The sequence below is a fragment of the Mycteria americana genome, chromosome 3 (assembly GCF_035582795.1).
Source record: "Mycteria americana isolate JAX WOST 10 ecotype Jacksonville Zoo and Gardens chromosome 3, USCA_MyAme_1.0, whole genome shotgun sequence".
Classification (NCBI taxonomy): Eukaryota; Metazoa; Chordata; class Aves; order Ciconiiformes; family Ciconiidae; genus Mycteria; species Mycteria americana.
The window spans coordinates 95,927,810-95,949,813 of record NC_134367.1 but is presented as its reverse complement, the minus strand read 5'-3'; the positions used below and the strand labels follow the sequence as shown (position 1 = coordinate 95,949,813).

Sequence of the window (22,004 nt, the reverse complement as noted above, 5' to 3'; positions counted from 1 at the left end):
TCTCTGGATTTAAAAAGTGGGAAAACTTATATAGTTAAGGATAATTTCTCTCTGAAGCTCATTCACTGACTTACTGTTCAAGTGAAAGACAATAGATTTAAGCTATCCTATTAGGACACTTGTCTATGCGAAGTGCCTTTGTAAGATAGAAAAGGTGATCTTCTACAGCTTAGTTTGCAGGTAATACAAAGCAATTCTTTTTCATTTTTCTTCTGTACATTAGTAACTGCTGCCCTGCTTAAAAAAATCTGCCCAGACAGAATCAGATTTCTGCAATTTGGGTTTCCTATATACTTAACTTCCAGAGAACTTAATAATATCCTGTTTCTCAATGCAATCATGTTCTCTTAGCATTGTTTCTCTGAGGAGGAGAAAAATGCATCTCATTTTCTGGTGAAATATACTACCAAGAAATCTTCCCAGCTGAGCCACTCTAATGTAATATTGCATACTGCACGAAGCTTTTAAATCCATCCTAGTCAATATTTCCAGTAGTAAAATTCTACTGAGCTTACAGATGTGATGTAAATCTAGTTTCCGTTTTGTTGTTCTCCATTAATTTTTCCACTTTCTTCTTTCCTTGCTTTCTGTGTTTCAGCTGGTTAGCAGCTAACTTGTTTTTTCAATACCTATGGATGAGTTTCATGGAAAGTATGAGTTTCACTTAGGTCACTTGTTGTTGTAATTTCTAATAATTAAAAATGAGTGAATGTTCATTTAATTCACTAAATGTCTCCATTCTCTCATTAGACAGCCTCTGAGTTTGTCTTGGTTTGCATTATGAGTTAGAGATTTGTTTTTCAAAATGTTTATTTTTTAATTACTGGCATTTGCATTCAAAGAGTGAAATCTTTGCAAAAATGCTTGTTCTACTAAAATTAGTGGCTAAATTCACTTTGGGGTTTCATCATGGAATATTTATCTTGTAGGTAATAGAAGCCATGATGTGGCAACTTCAGCCTTTCTGTGAAGTGGTCTCCATGTAGGAGACACATGAACTCTTTTCAGCTAAGAACATAATTGTTCATTCATCACTATTCATAGCAATATCACCTTTAAACTAGATAATATTACCTTTTTATTAGAGGAGTATCAGAAATAGCCTTTTCCCTTTCAATATTAGAGTCAAATCTCATGTCTTTATCTGGTTTATTTTGTTTGACTGTGATTCATAGTCACAGATGGAATTTGTTGGACTGTCATAAATTAATGTCAAATTTCAGTTTATGTTATTGTGCCAGTTTATAAACTGTGGTGTTTGACAAACAGATGCATGGCCCGTTCAACTATTGGCAGTAACCTATGAATAAGGGCTGGACAGATAGCTGGCTTCAACTTGTCCAGCTAAATCTCTCTGTGAACATAAATCAGAGTCAATAGTCAACAGGAGATTTGCCTCAGGAATTACTAAGTAATTGATGAACTTAGTATTTGGCTCATGGGAGCTGAGGGAAAGAAAGAGAGAGGTAGTTTGGGGTGTTTCCTTTTGATCTTTACACAATCTTCAAGGCGTGCTTGGGTGCTCTAAGTCAACATCAGTGGAAAATGCTTGTATAAATGTCTCACAGATGCTTCAAAGGTTTCTGCCTTCTTTATGTAAGAAACAGTAAGTGCTGAGGAACCCTCCAGCTTCAGCCATTTCGCCGTGTTGAATTCAGCCTTGAAAACAAATGTTCGTGAGCAGATACGAATGCGGGCACCTGAAATTCTAACTTGTTCCAGTTTTACAGGGAAATGGACTAACTGAGAAGGGGCAATTTTCCAAACCCCGCCTCCCCAAGGGAAAGTCATATTTCTTGGCTCTTGTTTTGCCATTATTTGAGTTAGACAGAAATACAGTTTGTGGATTTCCTCAGTTATTTTGGCTAGACCAAGACTCTTTCAGATCAGCTGAAGGCTTGCTTAACAATTATTACAGTTCTGCCTCCACGTTCAGCAAGGTTCAACTTGTACACATCCAGGTAACAACTCAGAATTTCATGTCAAGCCTAATGACCTACAGCAAATGTCACAATGCAACAAATCATCCTTCTACATTTTAAACTATTACTATTTAGACTATTACAATGGATATTTCTTTGAACAAGCTTCAGTTCTCTCAGAGACTCTTCAGATTTTGCCACTGTACATTGAATTGACTGTCATTATTTTTCCAGCAGAATATACTTGGCATTTGAAACCCTGATATGTATGCCATTTGTCCTAAACAGTTTTATATAGTACTGAGTTAAATAAGTGTAAGAGAAAAATTATGACAGCAACTGCTCTAAAAGATCAGAAAACTGACAGAAAAGAGCACAAAAGGAGAAGGCATCAAGTTCTAGCAGACTGTAGGGAATGTAGAGAATATAAGTGAATTAGTAAGGCTCTGTAGCCAGCTGTTTTTTAAGGATATACTTAGATATGACACATTTCCTAAGGAACAAGAGGTACAGTGAACAGGATGCTTAATAACACTGAAGTAAGCATCACTGCAACACCGTGTTGCAAGCTAAAAAAAAATTTCTGATCATTAGAATATTTTACGTACCATGTGAAGATTTGATTATTTGAATATAATGAGGAAGTGGTCAGTGAATTAATTTGGAAACATACCTGGTGGGAATTTCACATTTTAAAAAAACTAATATCCGTTTTTGATATGAGGTCAAGCTATTTGCATAATACAAAAAGGGAGTTTCCAAAGCCGGCTCATTGATTTGTTTCCATCCTTCTCAGCCTGCTTCTTGCTTGCTATTTGCAAATCCTCATGTGGCTAGCTTTGGCTTGTATCAGTATTTGAGCAGTAGCTGAATATCATCTGAAAGTCTGCATTCACATAAGGACCATCTGTAGAAGAACAGAATAATTTAATTTTGTCACACTTTCTTATATTTCTGTTTGAGAGGTTTCTTAGTGACTGGGATGTACATTTTCACACAGCACAAACAGTGATCATCAGCAATATGCAAATTATAGGCTGAAATTTGAAAATTCCTGGTGAGCAGAAGTTCTAATACTTTCAAACATTTTGTTTTGACTTTACTTGGATTTTTTTTCTTTTACTTTTATATAGCTGTATGTTAAAACATTGCAAGTAATGTAGCATATTAAAGTGTAATATGAATATTTAAGAGAATCCCATCATTAGAATTGAAATAACATAATTTTTAAAACTTAGAAAGTAAAATAAATTTGTTTTGTCTCTCTAGTAAACCTATTTATTGCATGGTTTCTTTCAGAAATGGTTTCTTTTAGACCAGACTATCTTCTGATGGGAAATTGTTTCCAACTAGTTCTACTTATAAATCAAAAAGTAGTCCTGAGTAATTCTGTATTTTATTGTGAATTTATTCTGTAGAATAATTCTGTATCATTATGCTTGCATTGACAGGTTTACCGAAGCTAAATGCCTTGGAGAAAAATTAAATGAAGTGAGAAATAAAATAAGTGAGTACATTTTAGCTTCATTTTACCTTTTAGCTGATGAAATCACAGCGTTCAGAGGATATGGGGAGAGATTCTAGTTTCTAAAAGAAGAGAGTCAATGCATTACTAAGATTTCCAATAAGGTAAATTGTTGGCTGGTGACAGCAGTAATAATTTTATGTACCAGTTTTGATTATTTCAAGTACCATAATGTGAAAAACAGCTCCCTTCTTTACTTGACAGGGTGTCTGAAATTTATCAAAAGGAGAAGCTAAGTTATTAACATCGGATTTTCTGAATTTTATTTGGGGATAAAAGGATCCAAAAACATAATTTCAAATTGTCATATCTATGGATTAAGGATTGTATTTATCTATAAATTTATATAGCTTCTGATAAAAGATTTCATTGTTGAATTACCCATCTGCACTTCCTTTGTACAGATTAATTAGAGCAGTTCTGAGGAGTGCCTCAAGTTGGTGGGGGCTTTGGTCATTTTTTGCTTTAGGGCCTCAACAGCATATGCTTGGCTTCCAGTTTCAGATTGTTCAAAGCCAAAAATCACCTGTAGATACATTCAACCCCAAGCTAGGTCTTATCTGGTGCTCCTAGTGCCTTTGATGTGTTCCTAGTTGATTTCTGACTTCTGTTGATTCCACGCCTGTAGCTTCTTTTCTAAAAATTGGCTATCCAGGCTCTCTGTCAGATGTGAAACACAGTTTTGTCTTCTATCCCTGAAGTCCTTGGAGATCAGGTCCGTGTATGCACACATTCAGGTGAACCAAGTCTGTCAAGCTTCCAGATACAGGCTGTGAGGGACTAGATTTAAAGGTAATCTGGCATCCAGGTCTAGTGGTGTAGACCTTGCTCTCGGTTTCTGCTTCCTCTTTGGGTGGCACCAGCACAGACATGGACAATGAAGTCATTAGCATCACTTTTAGTCTTAAAACAGCAGTTGACTTCTGGGAAGGGACAAAAATCTCATGGCACTCCTGGCAAGTTCTCTGTATTTTCACTATAGCCATGATTATATTCTCTGTGGTCATGAATGGTAGCTACTGCCAGATTCCCCTCCCAATCACCTTCGGGTACACCACAAGTCCCTCAGAGACATTATGCAGCATATTTAAAGTTATGTCAGCTATGAGGAAAGCCTCAGCCATGTTGGCACTGTGTTTTCAAACCACAGCACAAAGGACGTTTGGAAGGAATCCAGAACCAGAGACATCAGGTGCTGAGCCCTGCTGCAGCAGTGTTCTGAACACTGGGTTATTTCTATAAGACATAACACTTGAATCAACCTGCCTTCTCTCAGTAGGCTCATTTGTCTCCTTCAGACTGGCCAGAACATAAATGTCAGTACAGAACTTGTGCGTGGATATCCACAGATTGGCCCATGCAAGTAGAATTTCAATATCCACCTTGCAACTGTGCATTTCTCCAGTGTCCATATAAGCTTACTTAAATCCTGCCAAGTAGGCTTTTTCCCCTGGTAAGCTTGGAAAAGCAGATTAAACCTACTGTGGAGGACAACGCATGTTATTCTCCAAGTAACAGGAAGCATCTCCGAGGTGAATAATGCCTGCAGCTTTTGGGCACAGGTATGCACCCGTGTGCACAGGTATGAACATGACCCATCGCATCAGGATACAACCTCTTTTTCTCTGCTGCCACCTTGAAGTCCACATTTTCCTGATTTACTTCTGTCTCCTAGATTTACTCATCTGTGATAAGCCCAAGAAATTTCTTGGCCTAAATGAGGTAGAGACAAAGTCAGCACTGAGTGTCAAACTCCTTTCTCTTGCTGAAGTTGAAATCCATTTTGGAGCAGGCATAGTGAACACCAGCAATAAGCAGCCACACACAAGCACATCTTTCTCAGTGCCTGGGGCTGCGACTGTGCTGCTGGAAGACAGGAGCCTAACAGTCACCTTACATACACCTTATATCTGTTGCAAATGTCTTACGGGGAGAACAAATGTTTGGAGGGTGTGGGAGACAGTACAAGAAGTGGTGGGACACATGCCAGTCCTGAAGGTGCCACTTGTAGTGTCATGTTGGGACAAGACTTGTGTGGTCTGTAAGTCCCTTGAGATTTGCAAGAGTCTGTTGTGGCAGCTTTCAGAAATAATGTAACAAAGCAATGTAGATGTAGCCTCAAGATTCTGTTTCCATGGATCCCAGCAAAATCTAAAAGAAATCCTTGGTTTGGACTGAATTGCTGTGGGTTTTTCCCCAGTAAGTTAGGCAAAACTTCTCATAGCTATCATGCAGTAGAGTATGGATTTTGCTGCAATTAAAAGCATCAGTTTTAAAATTTGGTTTTGGTTAAGTTCTTCAGTGTTAGAAGTGAAACAGTGAAGTATGTTTGGGGAACATGAACGATACAAAAGTCTGAGTGCATACTCATATGTATATGTAACCTAAAAAACCAAACTGATCCCTTGAACAAAACAAGCAGCTGTATAACAAAACAGTAGTATTGCACTGAACTTGACAATGCTTATATGCCTCCTATAGGAAATTGTAATAGCTTGTAGTCCACATGAATATTGAAAAGTTCCTTTAAGAATCAAACTAGAAATGTCTCCATAGTTCCATGAAAAATTGCACAAAATTACACATTTTGGTTTTGTTTTGGTATATAAAGTGCAGTTACAAGTAAAGTGTTTTCAAATTGAAAATGAATTTTGTTACTCTCCGTTTTTTTTATTTTGGTAGTAAAATGGAAAAATAGTCTTTTCATTTAGTTCATACTGTAATCCTACTGTATAAGCGAGAGATTCCATCCATGTCGTATCCTTTTATAGCTATCCATATGCTGATCTATGCAGATTATGCAGATGTACGCTACTTTGTGGATGGTTTTTAAACACTGATATCTGAGGCTTGAGAGTGATCATATTGTACCATCCTTCCTTCAGTTCTTTCTGTGTAACTTTATGCAGCATGTCAAAATTAGCACTCTGGTTAATATAAATACTATATTTTATTCATCTATCCTTTTCTCCTATACAGCCTTCTTTTGATCATAGTTGTTAATAAATCTACCTGTTAGCACCTCTCTAACAATTATTAAATCTTTGCATCCAGTATGACACTTACCGGCTTGTTCAGCTTAGCCAATGCAATTACACTAGTTTATATAGTTTAGCAACCTGAAACAATTTTTCAGTTAAATCTGTCTCATCATAGCATACATACTCAGAAGACCATTAAAGATGCTAAGTAAGGTTACTAACCTGCCAAATTTTTACTGAAAATGTGGTAGGAGAAATAAGAGTCATCTGCGGTCTGCAACTAGATCTTTAATTTACTTTTATTGTTGTTTCAGTTTCCTTAAGCATTCCTGGCTGCCTTGTTGTGCACAATCAAGAACAGATCCCATCAATATCAGTTTCTGTTATTTCTAAGCTACACTTAATAGTATAAAACTATGCACCACAGAGGCCATAGAGCCCATTTCATGCAGTCTGATTATATTTTGAGATAGTGACAGCAGTTGGCTGTAACTTTTATGTCATAAATACCCTTTCATTCTGACTTTGGAAATATTAGTGTTTTGCAGTAAAAAGTACACAAAATACTCCAACCACTTCTCAATTACACTAGCATTTCAAAAACATCAGGAAGTTAGGGCTGGAAAAAGAAAATTGCAGTAAGATTTTCATGGTAGGCTTTTGCTGGTGTTATTGCTTGCATAAAAAGATTAAGGAAAACAATGTCTAGATGTAAGCTGGAGTTTAAGTGTAGAGTGACTATAATATCAGAAGTGAGATATTGTGGCTAGCATGCCTCTTTGCTACTATACCACACATTCCTGGATTCTATGTCCTTTTATGTTTAATAGCACTGCAGAGAATGCAGAGATTTTTAAATTATTTTTATGGAAAATAATATGTATGTCTTAGATTTTTCATGATGCATACTTTTCACAATGACCTCCTAGGAATAAGGTGAATTTTATTGTAGGATGAAAATTGTCTCTTTCTGATACTTTTTTTAAAAAAAAAAAAAAAAGAGGAAAAAGAGGGAAGTGTTTCTAAGCCAGGTCATTTTAGTGATCCTGTTTACTGCATTATCGCACAAACCACTGTATAGGCACAAATAAAGGATCAGAGGGCTTTGGTGCAAGCATCGAGGGGCATTTCTTTTTGAAAGTCAATGTAAATACACCATCAAAAGGCAGAGGAACGAAGTATGGATTTTGAACATGTAGACATATCTGGATTGGTTTGAGTGAACTATTCAGAATTGTTTACATATGGCTGGAGAATGTACCCAAGGACTAGACTTTAAAAGACAAATACAGAAAACCAACATAAGTAAAACTGGAAAGAAATAACTGAGAGGTCAAGGAACTAATGAGAACTCTGTAACCAGCGTAGGAGAAGTGGAAAGTGGGCCAGCACTGACATACAAGTAAATTTTTGCCTTTCTAGTCCAACATTAAGAACTTTAAAAATGTGTATTTCACTGGCTAAAAAAAAGAAAGGTTTATTTTCTTGTGAAAAAACATACTGTGCCACTGCAGGTGTTTTTGTATTGTATCATTTTCAAAGAGTGAGGGTCTCTTAACAAGAACTATAGATCCTTTTGGTATTACTGAAAAAGACTTGGTGAAGAAAATTTGATGCTGAATCCAAGGATTTGATTTCAGAATAGTGAAGGTATAGAATTCCTTCTTGCAAAAAATTGAGTGATTGTGCCTAGCATATTGTGATGGGTCAGCCTTGGCTGGCTGCCAGGCACCTATCCAGCCGCTCTCTCACTCCCCTTTCTCAGCAGAACAGGTGGAGAAAGTAAGAAAAAGCTCATGAGTCGAGATAATGATGGGGAGATCACTTACTGATTACCATCACAGGTAAAACAGACTCAAGTTGGAGAAAATTACTTTAATTTATTGCCAATTAAAATAGAGCTATATGGTGAAAAACAAAGACAAAACCTCTGAAGTAAAAACTTCTCTCCTTATCAGGGTTAGCAGGAGTTTTATTTCTAGGATGCTGTTATCAACAAGGTGGTTTTACAGCATTACCAAGAACGTTCTGTGTGAAAGGATTCTGACAGTAAGAAGTTGTCTACATCTGAACAAACTGCAAAGCATTAAATAACAACAAAAAGGCCCAACTGCTACTATGTTGATCACACAGCAAATTAGAGTTGGGGGAATTAAAAATACCGTTTTCAGTGTAAATTAAACCGATATATTCATTCAGAATTTAGTGACTAAAAAAGTTGCCTATATACAAGAATGTGCTACATGTTAGATGCATTTAAGATTAGCAAAGATTTCCAGTTCATCCCTATAAATGTCTGTCTATTTTTGAGTATTTATACCACTATTAGATTTACTTTTTTCCTACAGGGGAAAAAGCATACTAAATGGTATTTAATGCCCAAAGGGAAGCAGCTGTTGTTTTTAGTCTGTCCAGAAATCAGCTAGCGTTATGATTGAAGCCGGGAGAGGAAGGGCAAACTCATGTGGGAGTAATAACTGTCTGAGGCAACAGGCACTCTTGGAATGAAAAAGGGTAGGTGGGTGGATTATGTGCACATGATGTTGATGATGCAGCTATACCCACAGGAATGCTGAGATGTTGCACTGCTCTGCCTCGTTTCAAGCTTTGATTTCAGTGCACAAGATCATAGGATACCAAAGCCAATTATAATCTTTAGTGAGGGCATGTCCTAGTATTGCAAAGCAAGATTATTGAAGAGTCTTCATTTAATCTGCTTGCAAATTATTCAAATAATTGACGTTATGTATCACAGTTAATGGAGTGCTACATGGAAATGGTGAGGACTGGAGGAGAGTGAGGACAAGACATAGCAGTGCTCAAGGATAATATTGATTCTGATTCACTGCCTTGTACCTTGCACTGTTATTTCTGTGAATGCAAAGTTAGATGTAAGACCTAATCAGAACCTAAATAATGTAAAACCTGAATTTATAATCACCTTTTTCTCTACGTACAAGGCTCTATGTACGTATACATAAAAAAATATTTTGTTATGGTCACTCTACCTCCCCATGGAGATAAGCCAAGTAGACCTACTTTTAAACTCCAAAGTAAGAATATTTTGTGCAAGGTTTTTCTTTATACCTGCACAACTTTATGAAGGGAACTGGTACCAACCTTTTTACATAGAGAAGAAATGAAATAAGATGAAGTGATGTTTTTCAGGCAGAGGTGGTCTGAGAGCACTCTGTTGGCTACGTTGTATATCTACGTTGTTTTAGCTTCACATGCAGGCAATAAATTACTTTCAGAAAGGAGAATCGGTTAGTTAAGAACTAGAATCCTAAGGATGATAGTAGGAATGTTATGCATATTTTAGGCCATGATTACATGGACTGATAGAATTGAGGGAAGTCATGCATGAGCAAAAAGCATTTTTTAAACTTTTCCTGAAGAAGTATATGTACTTAGGAAAGAGAGAATTTTTCTGTTGAAGAAAAATTCCATGCTTTACATGGAACCTAAATGAAATGAAAATGCTATGATGATTTGCTATATGAAAAGAAAATTCATCAAAATCAATGTGTTGCTTTCTTAAAGCTCAATACTATTGGTACTATTATCTATTGATTTTATATTAATATAAATGTTCTGAGTCAGAGACATTAGCTTACTGGACATTGTTTCAGCCATGAATGAAGTGAGGCTATAATAAGGGAGAAATTACTGTGCTTTGAAATGCATTCCATTCTTCAGTGTAATATTCTGAGATACTTATTCTTTTATGGAAATAAACATTGAGACTTCATAGCTGCTGATTAGTATAATTCACTGTTCTAGTTTAATTCCAGAAAGTATCAAGTACTTATGCAGAGATATATCTGATACACGTGCTCAGTGAATTTTACTGGAAATGACTAGTGCAGAAGAAAAATGGCAAGATTGGGTTTAAAAAGGGATTGAGAAACTCCAAGAAGAAAGGTTACATTCCACAGGCAAATCTGGTTCAAATGAGATGCAAACAACTCATAAATAAATGAATTCAGTATGCAGATTTAATGAACAGATAACTCAATAATATCATTCCACAACGTTTCATTCTTCAGGTAGTTTAGTATGAATTGCTGTTCTCAGCAGAGACCTTTAAAGTCCGTGGAACTTGAAATCTTGAAATCCTCCCTCAAGAAAAACTCTAGCTGAGGTCAGTTGAGTTCTACTTGTGTAAGGATTGAAAATAAAATTCTGAAAAGATTTCCATATTTGGCTTTATTGTTTTAGTTAATAAAGGGCAACAAGCATTAGATATAATTGTAATTATTTTAAACAGACAAATAATATCACTTACACTGTGAAGTATATTGCAATATAGTCCACCTTTGAGGTCTCCAAGCTGCCTCATTGAACTGCATTCACAATTTCACCAAACTTTTTACTAATGAGGCTGCTCAGCCTTCTTCTGATGTTGAGAGCAATCCATTGCTGTGCGCTCAGCCAGTCACTTTAGGACTGTCCTCTATTTAAAAGGTGGTTACCTTTAAAGGTTTTCTCATTCCTGGTCTTCAGGAATGATACTACAGATATGATGTGGTCTTTCAAGTGCTTTTTCTTATTTTACAAGCAAGTGTTTCAGCCTATGGAAGTGTTGTATACTGCCCTTAAACATTACACTGAGTTCTGTGTCACGAGAGACAACTTGCAAGAACAGCAAGAGAATTTGTTATTTGTTATTTATCTTGTTCTTTATCAGAGTTCGTTCTTGATGTGGAAAGCTCCTTGAGAACCAAGCATTAATATATCCATCAATGCCTGACATTAAAAAACTAAAGGTCCCAGATTTCCTTCACAGACAGAAATCTGAGCAGTGCGGCGAATCTAACGTGCTCGGGATATGCTGAGTATGTGTAACTGGGCACTCGCGCAGCACGTGCTGGCAACCCATCCAGCACATTCTGTAGGTGTCATACGTACTGTGTGCTCAGGTGACTTCTACAAGGCCTGGTCAGTGTCACTCTGCATGCATTCTGCATGTACAATGATTTACATGTCCAGGATTTCTGGCTGCCTGGCAGCTGCTACCCCAGCTGGACTGCTCGGTACCTGAGAAATTCCAGATGAACAGTCAAATCAGCGATCTAGAACAAGCTGAAACAGTCGTTTACCATGAGAAGTAGGGGACTTGGCAAGTACACATCAGTGTAGACTGGAAGCTCTCTGAAAAAGAGAGATTGCCTGCCTGCTTCTTCACCACTTCTGTTCTAGCACTGGGTTATATATAAAAATAAGGCCTCGATACACTTAGTCTCCACTGATTTCTTCTCTCCTGGGAAGGTGCCTACATGTTGCAGATGTCCTCTGCCACTTAACAGAGAGTCAGTCTTGGTCTTAGGACACAACAGTTGTGTCAGAGAAAGGAACACAAGTAGTATTTCTACCATATTTAATCTCGCGTGTGTAACTATGCTATTTACTCCCGAGGGATGTCACTTATGACTAACATAAAAAAGCACATTCGCTCTGCAAAACCTGCAGCCATCTGTGAGAAAAACAGAAGAGAAAACAGGCCATGGGGACAAACAGTCCCCCAGATGTAATTTCCCAGCTGGGATGTTATTCAACGTGGCCCAGCGCCTAGAAGCCCCAGTCTGTTTCTGATCACCAGGTCAGTTTCAAAGCAGTTTTGTAATAAATGAGGCATGTTTGTGTGTCCACCAAAAATAGCAGTAGCTGTTAAAGCTGAAGCCATTCAGCATGGCTGACACAGTCTTCAGATTCTTTCTCCTTAACTTCTTGGCCCAATTGTTTTGCAACCTAATGCTGAAAAAACATAGTTCCTATGTGTGTTTGTTTTGGATAAATATCTAATCATTGTGCCATTATGACTGCAGTTTTGGAATCTATTTTTTAAATGTTACATTTTGATTTTTGGAAGCATGGAATTGAAAACACAGAAAACCAGCTGAGTTTCTGCAGATTTTATTTTCTTAACCACCTTGTCACCATCTGCAGTTTGTTGTCTGTTAGAAATGTGATTTACTTTGCTTTGCAGGATGCTACATCTTATTTTTCTGTTTGGTTACAACTCTTTCCATTTTAACTTGTTTCCTTCTTTCCATGATGAAATATAACTTACTTTCACCCTGATTCTGTTAAGGTTCTTTTTCTACTGATGCCCAACTCACTTCAGGCATGATTGCTATGGCTCAGTTTAGCCAGGTGTCTGTAGAGCACAATATAAAAATGCTGTGATCTCTCACAGCATCTTTCATAAGATCTCTCTCAAGCTGCTGTAATGCAGAATAGATGTCATGCATTTCCCACAGGCCTGGCAGATAGCTACAAAATGGTAACTGGTTGCTACCATCTTGGGGCAGACTCAGCACTGTGACGAAAGTTTCCACAACCTATTTTCTTGTTCTAGGAGCAGCCAGTTGGCTTGTAATATAAAGCAGAGAGTGACAGAATATATTTTTCTTTCTTGCTAGCAGTTCAGTGAAAGGTTCATGTTAATGAATTTTTTGGTTTTTCACAATGTTCATAGTGAGTCAGAGTAATCAATTAACTGCCTTGTCTGTAATCAACAAATTTTTTATTTACATGAGAATTTGTGCTTAGAATCTCAGAAGTCACTGCAATGTGAGCAGGGCTCACATTGTGTTGGAGCAGTGCAGTTACATTTGCGTAGTGTAATTCTTAACACCCTATGATTAAGCAATGAATAATAAAGTAATACTTTTAGCTGAATGAGAGTCCCCAGAAAACTGATAGCAAGATGTGCAAACAAGGAGAAAAAACAGACAAGAACATAAACTCTATTATAATAGCCTGTAAAGCGTTACTCTGCCTTTCTGAAATCAGGAAAGACAATCCATCTTTGCTATACTTACTGTAGGCAATGTAAACATTATAGGTCTAACTCTTGTCTCACTTCAGAGGTACACCTAGATTGATGGCAGCTGTAACAGAGCTGTCTGTTCTGCTACTGCTCCAGTGCAGGGTCATGCTTGGGCAATTGTCAGAGAAGACAGAAGGAAAGATGTCATTGCTATGTGTCTGCCAGTCCTTAGTTGGCGTAGCATTTGTCTTCCCTGCTCCGTTAGAGCTGAGACTGACAAGAGAACCAGGGACCCCTAGCAACTTTCTGGCAGCCTTTCTCCTTTTTCTGCTCCTCCCTATACGAAGAGGATACCATCTTCGGTAATATAAAATGGTCTTTGCAGCAGCACTCGGGAGACTTATTTTGGAAGGTACAAGTCTTTTGGCTTCATGGGGCAATGCATATGTTTATGCCAATGCTAAATATTGTCCATTGTTTCACAGTAGCTTACATATGTTTGTTTTTACTTTCAAACAATAGGCAATGCCCCTGGGTGACAGTGCATAGGCTGAATGGGCTGAATGGGTCCTTAGAATGAGAAAACACGATTTGTCAAATGACTTATTCAGAAAATGCCAAGCTGAATGAATTCATTTGAACAGCTCTTTTATGCTCCCCCGATGTGCTATTCTTTAAACAGAGGAATCTTATTAGTGTAACAGTCACTCCAGGCCTAAGATGTTAATGTTTTCTTTGGATCTCTGTTGGAATCTACATATGTAGGAAATATTTTCATTTTCTAATTATTACAAATGATGTTCTGTTCTTTAGAAACAGAAGTATTTTCAGCGGAAAAAGTTATGCTCAGGAAGAAACCAAGTAAACACTTTTTACTTAAGGTTTTCACTAGAATAACTAAAATCAAACGGACCAAGCTCATTGGATTTAATCAAGCTATGAACTGCCATGACTATAAACTTGGAAAAGTACCTCTCAGTAACAGATTTTCTGCTTGCAGGCTGTCTACAGACTGAAAACAGGTAGTCATTGCTGGATTGCTACACTGCATTTTCCGGTTTTATTACGCTAATAAGTTAAGTCAGTCTGTTAAATTTGCTCTTTTAAAGAAAAGATGCTAGATGATAGTTAATGCGCTATTACAGGGGGTTTTTTAAATCCTACAGCCTTTTGTACAAAAAGTTTTCCTTCATCATGTCTGTCTTTAGTACTGGATGGCCTGAGATTTTATAAGTGAAGAATCAAACCTTCAAACTCTAGAGAAGTAGACCTTAGCTTATTCAGAGTAACTCTGTCAGAGAATGATACCCCTTCATGAGCACAAAAATAGAAGATTGTTTTTCATAGGATCTTGTGGTTCATTGACGCATCTGGACAGTATTCATGCAGACTTGCAGTATAGGCATACATACTTACATGTACTAAAATACAATAGCTGGTTTTTCCTAATCAAACTAGTTCCTAAATCATGTAGGACTAGTGATGTCACCACAGCTGGTTGTGAATGTTGCAGGAGGAGTGCAATCAACAGAGAAGAGATGTATTATGAAGATGTTCTCATGCACTTTAGTTAAGGCTGAGGGAAGACGTCCGTTCAGAGCTGATGACATCATTATGCCAGTTCCATAAAATCAGGTTGTGTCTTCCGTTGCTGAGCAATTCAAGAAGCAGACAGGCTTATCCACAACAGTAAATATATATTGTATCTTTACAGGAAGCTATTTAATATTTTACTGGGATGCTAATATGTGTCTAACACTCAAAAAGCCATTTCTCAAAGGCTTGGTATATATATTACAAGTAAATGAGCACTAAGAAAATGTCATACACCCGTTCTCACTCTGACCTTTTTTCTGTCACCCTGAAACCTTGACATGCCCTCAAAACATGGTAGCATATCTAAGCAGCTCCAGCATCATAATTTTTTTTAATTTATTTGATTTTTAATTTTGTGTCATATCTGTCAGATTCCTAATATCAGTCTAAGTATGTCTCATCTGACCAGAAGTCACACAGCAATATAAGCTTGATTCCAGGACAATTTCTTGGGTAAGATAGCAAAATTTTTAAAGTTTGTGAAACTGAAGTATATAGTGAGGCCTGGAACTCTATACTTAATTTTCTGTTGGGCAGCCCTGGCCAGAAAAAATATCACACAATGAATCTAGACATCAAATTGTTGCATAGAAATTCCAAAGCCATGAAGGCAGTATTATAACAGAAAATGACCGTATCCATCTTATACTTGGATACGTTCACTCTCTGTTCAAAATATTAACTGAGACCAATGTATTATTATGAGAAAACTTGTTGGGGGTGAAATTCTTTGTCTTTGACTTTGCCTATTTGTGCTTTAAGACCGTTTATTTATTTTTTAAGCTTCTTAAATTTGGACATTAAAAAAAACCAGAGAGGAGCTGTATACAAAGCTGTTCCTCTGACTTTATTTTCCTTATTCTTTCTCTTCATGTTAATTTCTCAGAAATAAACAAGAGATAAGCTGCATTTAGTCATATGAACATCCAGAGTACTAAATTCACAGATTATGATTCCTTATCCATATGGCATTGCTTTTCAGCCATGCTTTTTGGGCCAGCTCAATATTTAATTCATGAACAAATAGATGTGATAAACAACAGAGCAACAGTTTCCAGATGTGCATCATTTCTGTCTCTTTTCCAGCATATGAAAAGAAGATAGATACACAAAATATTTGTTAACTTTGGACAGCACCTAAATAACATTCTGGCATCTAAGGTATAGCTTAAATGAAATTTAGGCACCTAAATTCAAGAGACCTATCTGGGGGAAAAAAAAAAAAAAAAAAATTAGCTTTAATTCCTGAAATACAACAAACTGCCTTCGCTAGTGCATACAGAAGCACTACTTTATTGACTGAGCTGCCTATCTCCTACCCATTAAGAATCCAGAAATGATATGTCCTTCTGCTGAAGTCTCTTGGATGTGCTTGCTGCTAAACATCCATGCTTGGCTAAAACTGCTTGGGCAGCATTGAGTTCAACTTAAAAAACCCCAGCTGGGTAGTGACAGCCAACCTTGGGATGATAGAATAAAGGTCTGAGCATTTGTTTCTAAATTCAGAAAGCATCCAGATTCCGAGTTCCAGTTTCAAGGAGATGTTGAACTGCAGTCCAGAGCCCTTAGTGCTTTCTGTTGGTTATCCTAGATATCTCAGTATTGTGTATGTGGACTGTTCGGAATTTATGTGCACTAGGCACTTCCCATGCTCTTCTTTCTATGGAAAGGAATCCTGTGCCTTTGGGTGAATGGGAGCTGTGGTACATGCGAGAATTTCCCTTATTTAGATGAATGGAACCTTGGGGAACACCTCAACAATTAAGGCCTATGCAGCCAATAACAGTGTGGACTTAGAGGGAGAGGTCCAGAATGCTGTCATCAGAAAAATAAGTTCCATCTCTGTACAGTTTTGCTGTATAGCCCTATCAAAGCATTTTTTTCTGTACCAGCCAGAAGGTATGAAAGGCTATTAGAAAAAAAATGTGGGATAAAGGGTGCTGGGGAAATGCAGGCCAAATAATGAACAGTTATAGGAATGCCCATCAATCAAAAGTGTAAGTAATCATCTTGTGAGAAAAAAAGTACTATGTAATCTGGCCAGAACTAAGGAGAACATGTAGGAAATTGAGAGGAGACTTAATATGGAGGTTAGAAATAAATGCATAGACATGGGAACAGAGTTTAGAGGACTATATATTGAGTAGCTCAAGGAATAATCAGTGAAGTCAAATACAGTGTCATCCTATAGCAATGAGTGACAGAGACTGCTGTCTCATAAGCTTTCTGCTTGTAAATTTGATCATGCTTGAAGGTATTAAATATGTTGATAAAAACTGTGATTGTCTCAGCTGAGTATGACAAGGAAGGGAACATGCCCCAGTCAGAGATTTTAAATAGTAATCACAAAATGTGCAGTTTCCTACATCATAGTAAAATGTATGCATTTGAATCCATGATATTTAAACTTCAAAAAATGCTGAGTTTAGGTTGTGGTTTGCAGCTATGGATTTGGTGTGGAAGTCGGGATTGTGCTTCCAATTCCGAACCTGTCATCTTTCCTGGGGTCTCTGACTGATGAGTTCTACTAAATACTGTCAGCTACCTTGCTCCCAATGGTCTGCCCCATCTCTTTGCTGGCAGTTACTGTCTCCAGTCCTTTTTTCCCAGCACAGCTGGCAAAAAGTGTTTACTAGTATTTCAGACATTCCAGTTGACTCGATGATAGTGTCACAGCTTAAATTGCCGGTATGCTGGTGCTGACATGCCAAACTGTGCTGGATTAGCCAGAACACAGGCAGACGTTTGCTTCTACCCACTCTGCTGTGGGGGCAGTAACCTTTGACAGCAAACCTTGGGAAGGAGGGAAGGGAGAGGGAAAAGGAGAAAGGAGAGCCAGTAAAATCTTAAACTGCTGCAGATGTTTCTTCAGTGAACGAAAGGCAGAAATCTGCTGCAGCAGGTTATACTTTACAGTATGTTACCTCAAGTATTGTCATTAATATATTTTTAATGCTGATGATGGCTGTATTTCACACTTTGAAAAACGTGTATGCTACAGTCAGGAGGCTCTGAGTGCTGCAATAGTGGTTTTTCTTTCCTGATGCCTCCGAGGGCTTTCTGAAAGTTAGGACTTGTCAGATTACATGGGGATTTGGCCAACCATGTATCCCAAAATAGAGCATTTCCATCAGAAATAGTGTTGAGCCAGGTTACTAGTGCAATCTACTTTGTCTCTGCACATTGTCCTAATAGAACCAATTGACATGGTTTTGCCATTGGAGAAGGACAAAAGTTGCAAAGAAGAATCAGAATTTGCCCCAAATATTTCTCTGGGTCAGAGAAAGGCTGAACAGTTTGTCTGCTCTTAGTGCTGTAGGATTTTGAGTTAGAACAGAATCTTTTATTTTATTCTGTGATTTTTCTTGTCAGATACTTTTTATCATAGGTTGTGTTCTCATACAATTTCAGCACCAGATTTTCAAAAGTATCTAAAACTGATAAGATTTCCACTAACTACCTCTGTTTGAATATTCTCCATTTGAGAAATTACTCCATTTGAATATCTCCATTTGGGTTCAATGTCTCCTACTTTCAGAAATCCTTTGTGAGTTGTTACATCTCTGACCTCAAGCTCCATTAAAAATATATCTCTACAAGGCTCATGGAAGTTATGTGTTTACCCTCCTCTCTGTCTCTAAAAGCCTATCTCAGGCTTTTATCAGCTTTAATTTGTGCTCATTCATCAGGACTCCTGATCTGACTCAAGTGGATACACGCAACTTTATGAATTAAATTTAATAGATCCAGAATCTTGAGTAGGTCTTCATAGTTGGGTGATAGCTGGGTCCAACTGCATATGGGCACTGCATTACAAACAACAACCCTGCATACTTCCTGCCGTGGTTTAACCCTGGCTGCAACTAAGCCCCACACACCCACTTGCTCACTCTGCACCCGGTGGGATGGGAGAGAGAATCAGAAGACTAAAAGTGAGGAAACTCGTGGGATGAGATAAAGACAGTTTAATAGGTAAAGCAAAAGCTGCGTCCACAAGCAAAACACAACAAGGAATTAATTCACTGCTTCCCATGGGCAGGCAGGTGTTCAGCCATCTCCAGGAAAGCAGGGCTCCATCACACCTAATGGTGACTTGGGAAGACAAATACCATCACTCCAAACATCCCTCCTTCCTTCTTCTTCCCCCCAGCTTTTTTTGCTGAGCATGACGTCACATGGTATGGAATATCCCTTTGGTCAGTTGGGGTCAGCTGTCCCAGCTCTGTCCCCTCCCAGTTTCTTGTGCACCCCCAGCCTCCTCGCTGGCGGGGCCATGTGAGAAGCAGAAAAAAAGATAGATCTAACACTTAGACCATATAGCACTATTAGGGACCCAAAATGCCCTAGAGGGTGGGTTCCAAGTATCAGAGGTTCCCTGGATGCATAAGAGCATGTTCTGCTACATATTTTGTGTAACATAAAAAAATATTTGAAGGTGGAGAAAGAAAGAGATACAGCATCCTAGCTGAGGTGTGAAGGTTGCAGGATCTCCTGGATGGAATGATTTCTTAAGCTAAACACAGGCTTGGAAAATATAAAATAATAGCAAAGTATTCAAAAATAACAAGAGATTAGAGGTTATTGATGAAGGCTCCAGCCTGTCAATTATTAAGTCAGAAGAGACCCATCAAGTTAAAGGTCTGTCGACATCAATAACAACAAATATTCTCAAAGGGAGGGAATTAAGGTTGTATGTGTCCTCTTAGCTTGTCCAGTGTTTGTATCCTTTAAGTTAGCAGTCTATGAAACCTTATAATAGTATTATATGGAAGGTCTGATAAAACATAAGGGAAGCTTTAAAACCTGTAATGTGGACTCAAACAAAACCAAAACACTTACTTTTTTAAATAAATATATTTTTAATTGTAACGCACTCATTTTTGTATTGCCCTGAAGCATATGCAGTATTGTCAAAACATTCATTGTCTGTAATAAATTGGAAAATAATTTCAGCTCCTTGAAACAGTCTGGAAGAACATAAAGACAAGAAGTTAAAGGACAGCCATACTATTCAAGTTATGGATTCTGTCATATTTAGTCAGCATATAGGATACTTTCCTCTGCCTTACATCAGTCTTAATTAGACTTCTCTATTCCATTTTGTCTTTTCCATTTCCCTCCTTGCTTTTGTCTCCTGTCACAAAACTGAAGTTCTGTGTTACCAGTTCATCTCTTTTCCATACCTCAGGATGGTACATGTGTCCAGAAACACAGGCCAAAACCAACAGATTTATCACAGCCTTAATGACAGCTGGCTGCATGCTGAGTGAATTCTTAAATTCCCCAAAACTACTTTTTTGCCAAAACATGTGGAGTTGGAGTATTCAATATTTTATTGGGACTGTTATCTCCAAATGAAGAATGACTCCAGTGGAAAAAATTATTTGGTATCAGCTGCAGACCTATTTTTAGCTTCTTGTTTGGTGAAACTTCAGAAAACACAATTAGCCATATGTTGAGAGATGTTTGCCAAGTCTTAAATTCAATTTTTGCAAACCACATTTAAGCACTACCTTGTCTACAACTTTACACTGTTGGAATCAGAAGACATGGGGTTTTTTTATGAGAATGTGGTTCTTCATATTTCTTTCAGTAAATATTTGTGTTTATGAAGGTTGTAGATCTGGCAGTACTAAGGACTGAAATCTTCTTTTTGTTTATATGGGAAGGTCTGTGCAGGCAACAGTACTGGAATCATCCCCTACTTCTGTCACTTATGAACTTCAAGCCTTGCATTGGGGTGATGGTGTTCTCAGAGGCAGAAAAGTAGAGCAGGTCAGAAACATTCATTCTCCCCCACAAGTATTTGTAGTGAAAACAGAACAAGATTACTTTAATCAAAAACATGTACAGAAAATGTTAAGGTTTTGTCAAAAATAAGAGTTTCTACATGAAAACCAGTTTTTTTTCCAAAGGAAATCTAAATAAACTGTCAAATTTCAAATTGGATTAAAACAAATTGAAAGATTAAATCATATCTGGCTAAGTCTTGGTATGGAATTATAGTCAGGTGCCTCATGATACCATCATGTCCTCTGAACCAGAATTCCTGTTTGGGCTACTTTTCCCATAATACAATTACAATTTCTCCTCAGGAAGTTTTCTGCGAAATGAAGTTCAGTTTTTGCTGCCCTGAAAAGGCAGTTTGGACTATGTGAATTGGGTAAATGTCACCTTTCTATTTCTATTTGTAGAAGAAAGAGGAAAGTCTTTTGCTATAAGAATGGTAAGACTGGATTTTTATTTTTTAGCAGAAGGAGAAGTTTTCTTTGGTTCCCCTCTGATTACAGGTGGTCTGGTTCCAACTTCTCATTCTTTCATAAAGCTGCCAAATAGAAGAAGGACGAGATTTCTTACAACATCATGGTCCATGTCATGGCTGGAGCAGAAGTGTATGAGGCTAGAATGAAGGGAGGGAGGAGCATTTGGGACAGTTCCACATGGCTGGCTGGCCTAACAAAGCTTGCAATAAAAGTAGGGCTTCTGTAGCCTCTGTGCTCTCTGTCCCAGCTGTACTGAGAGTAAATTCTAGGTAATTGGAAGCCAAGCCTCTTGGCTATACTAATTTAAAAAACAGTCCCCGTATTCTTCCGTTTCCACTATTTGTATTGACTGCAAGTTGTTATCTATCTGTTTGATCTTACTTTCATTGCCTTGTTTGGCTTGCTGTTTTTCTGTTGACCTCATTGCCATTTGATAGAAATTTATGCAAAACATTTTGATTGCTGCTGATCTGTTTCTAGCAAGGTTAAAGCAAAAGAAATAATGCTACTAAAAGCATGTATTGACAGGATAGAGAACTTGTATGTCACCTTTAGTTTCAGTTGATTCTTGATGAACAGCATATTCTCACTACTAGAAACATTTTTTCAAATGACAGTGGCATTGCCTTTTGCAGCTCACAGTGCTTAAGAAAGGGAGTTTCTGAGCCCTTCCGTGAAGATACATGTATAGGTGGCTTTCTGAGGCACCTAAGTTAATGGTAATCCATTGAGATGAATCTCAAATTACTACAAATTATTTCATAACTGTCTCATGGCTCAATATTGAGTGATTGACATCACCCTGTGTGATACAGTATGATAGAATACAAGGATATAAATATCCAGAATAGCAAAAAGCAATTAGAGGAAAAAACTGGTACGTTTAATCACATTTCACTGAGTATTGACGTCAACTGAGTTGCTATATAAAGCTTTCAAAGC

General features: G+C 37.6%; 1 protein-coding gene and 1 pseudogene across 1 annotated transcript in view; one reads left to right on the top strand and one right to left on the bottom strand.

Annotated features, from left to right (window-relative positions):
* The window catches only part of KIF6 (kinesin family member 6), a 171,687-nt gene that overhangs the window by 115,474 nt on the left and 34,209 nt on the right, over positions 1 to 22,004 (top strand). Inside the window, exon 15 of the mRNA XM_075496206.1 lies at positions 3,374 to 3,429. Within this exon, the coding sequence (XP_075352321.1) occupies positions 3,374 to 3,429 (56 nt within the window). The remainder of the gene's footprint in view (positions 1 to 3,373; positions 3,430 to 22,004) is intronic.
* Positions 4,137 to 13,370, bottom strand: LOC142407507 (adenylosuccinate lyase pseudogene; annotated as a pseudogene).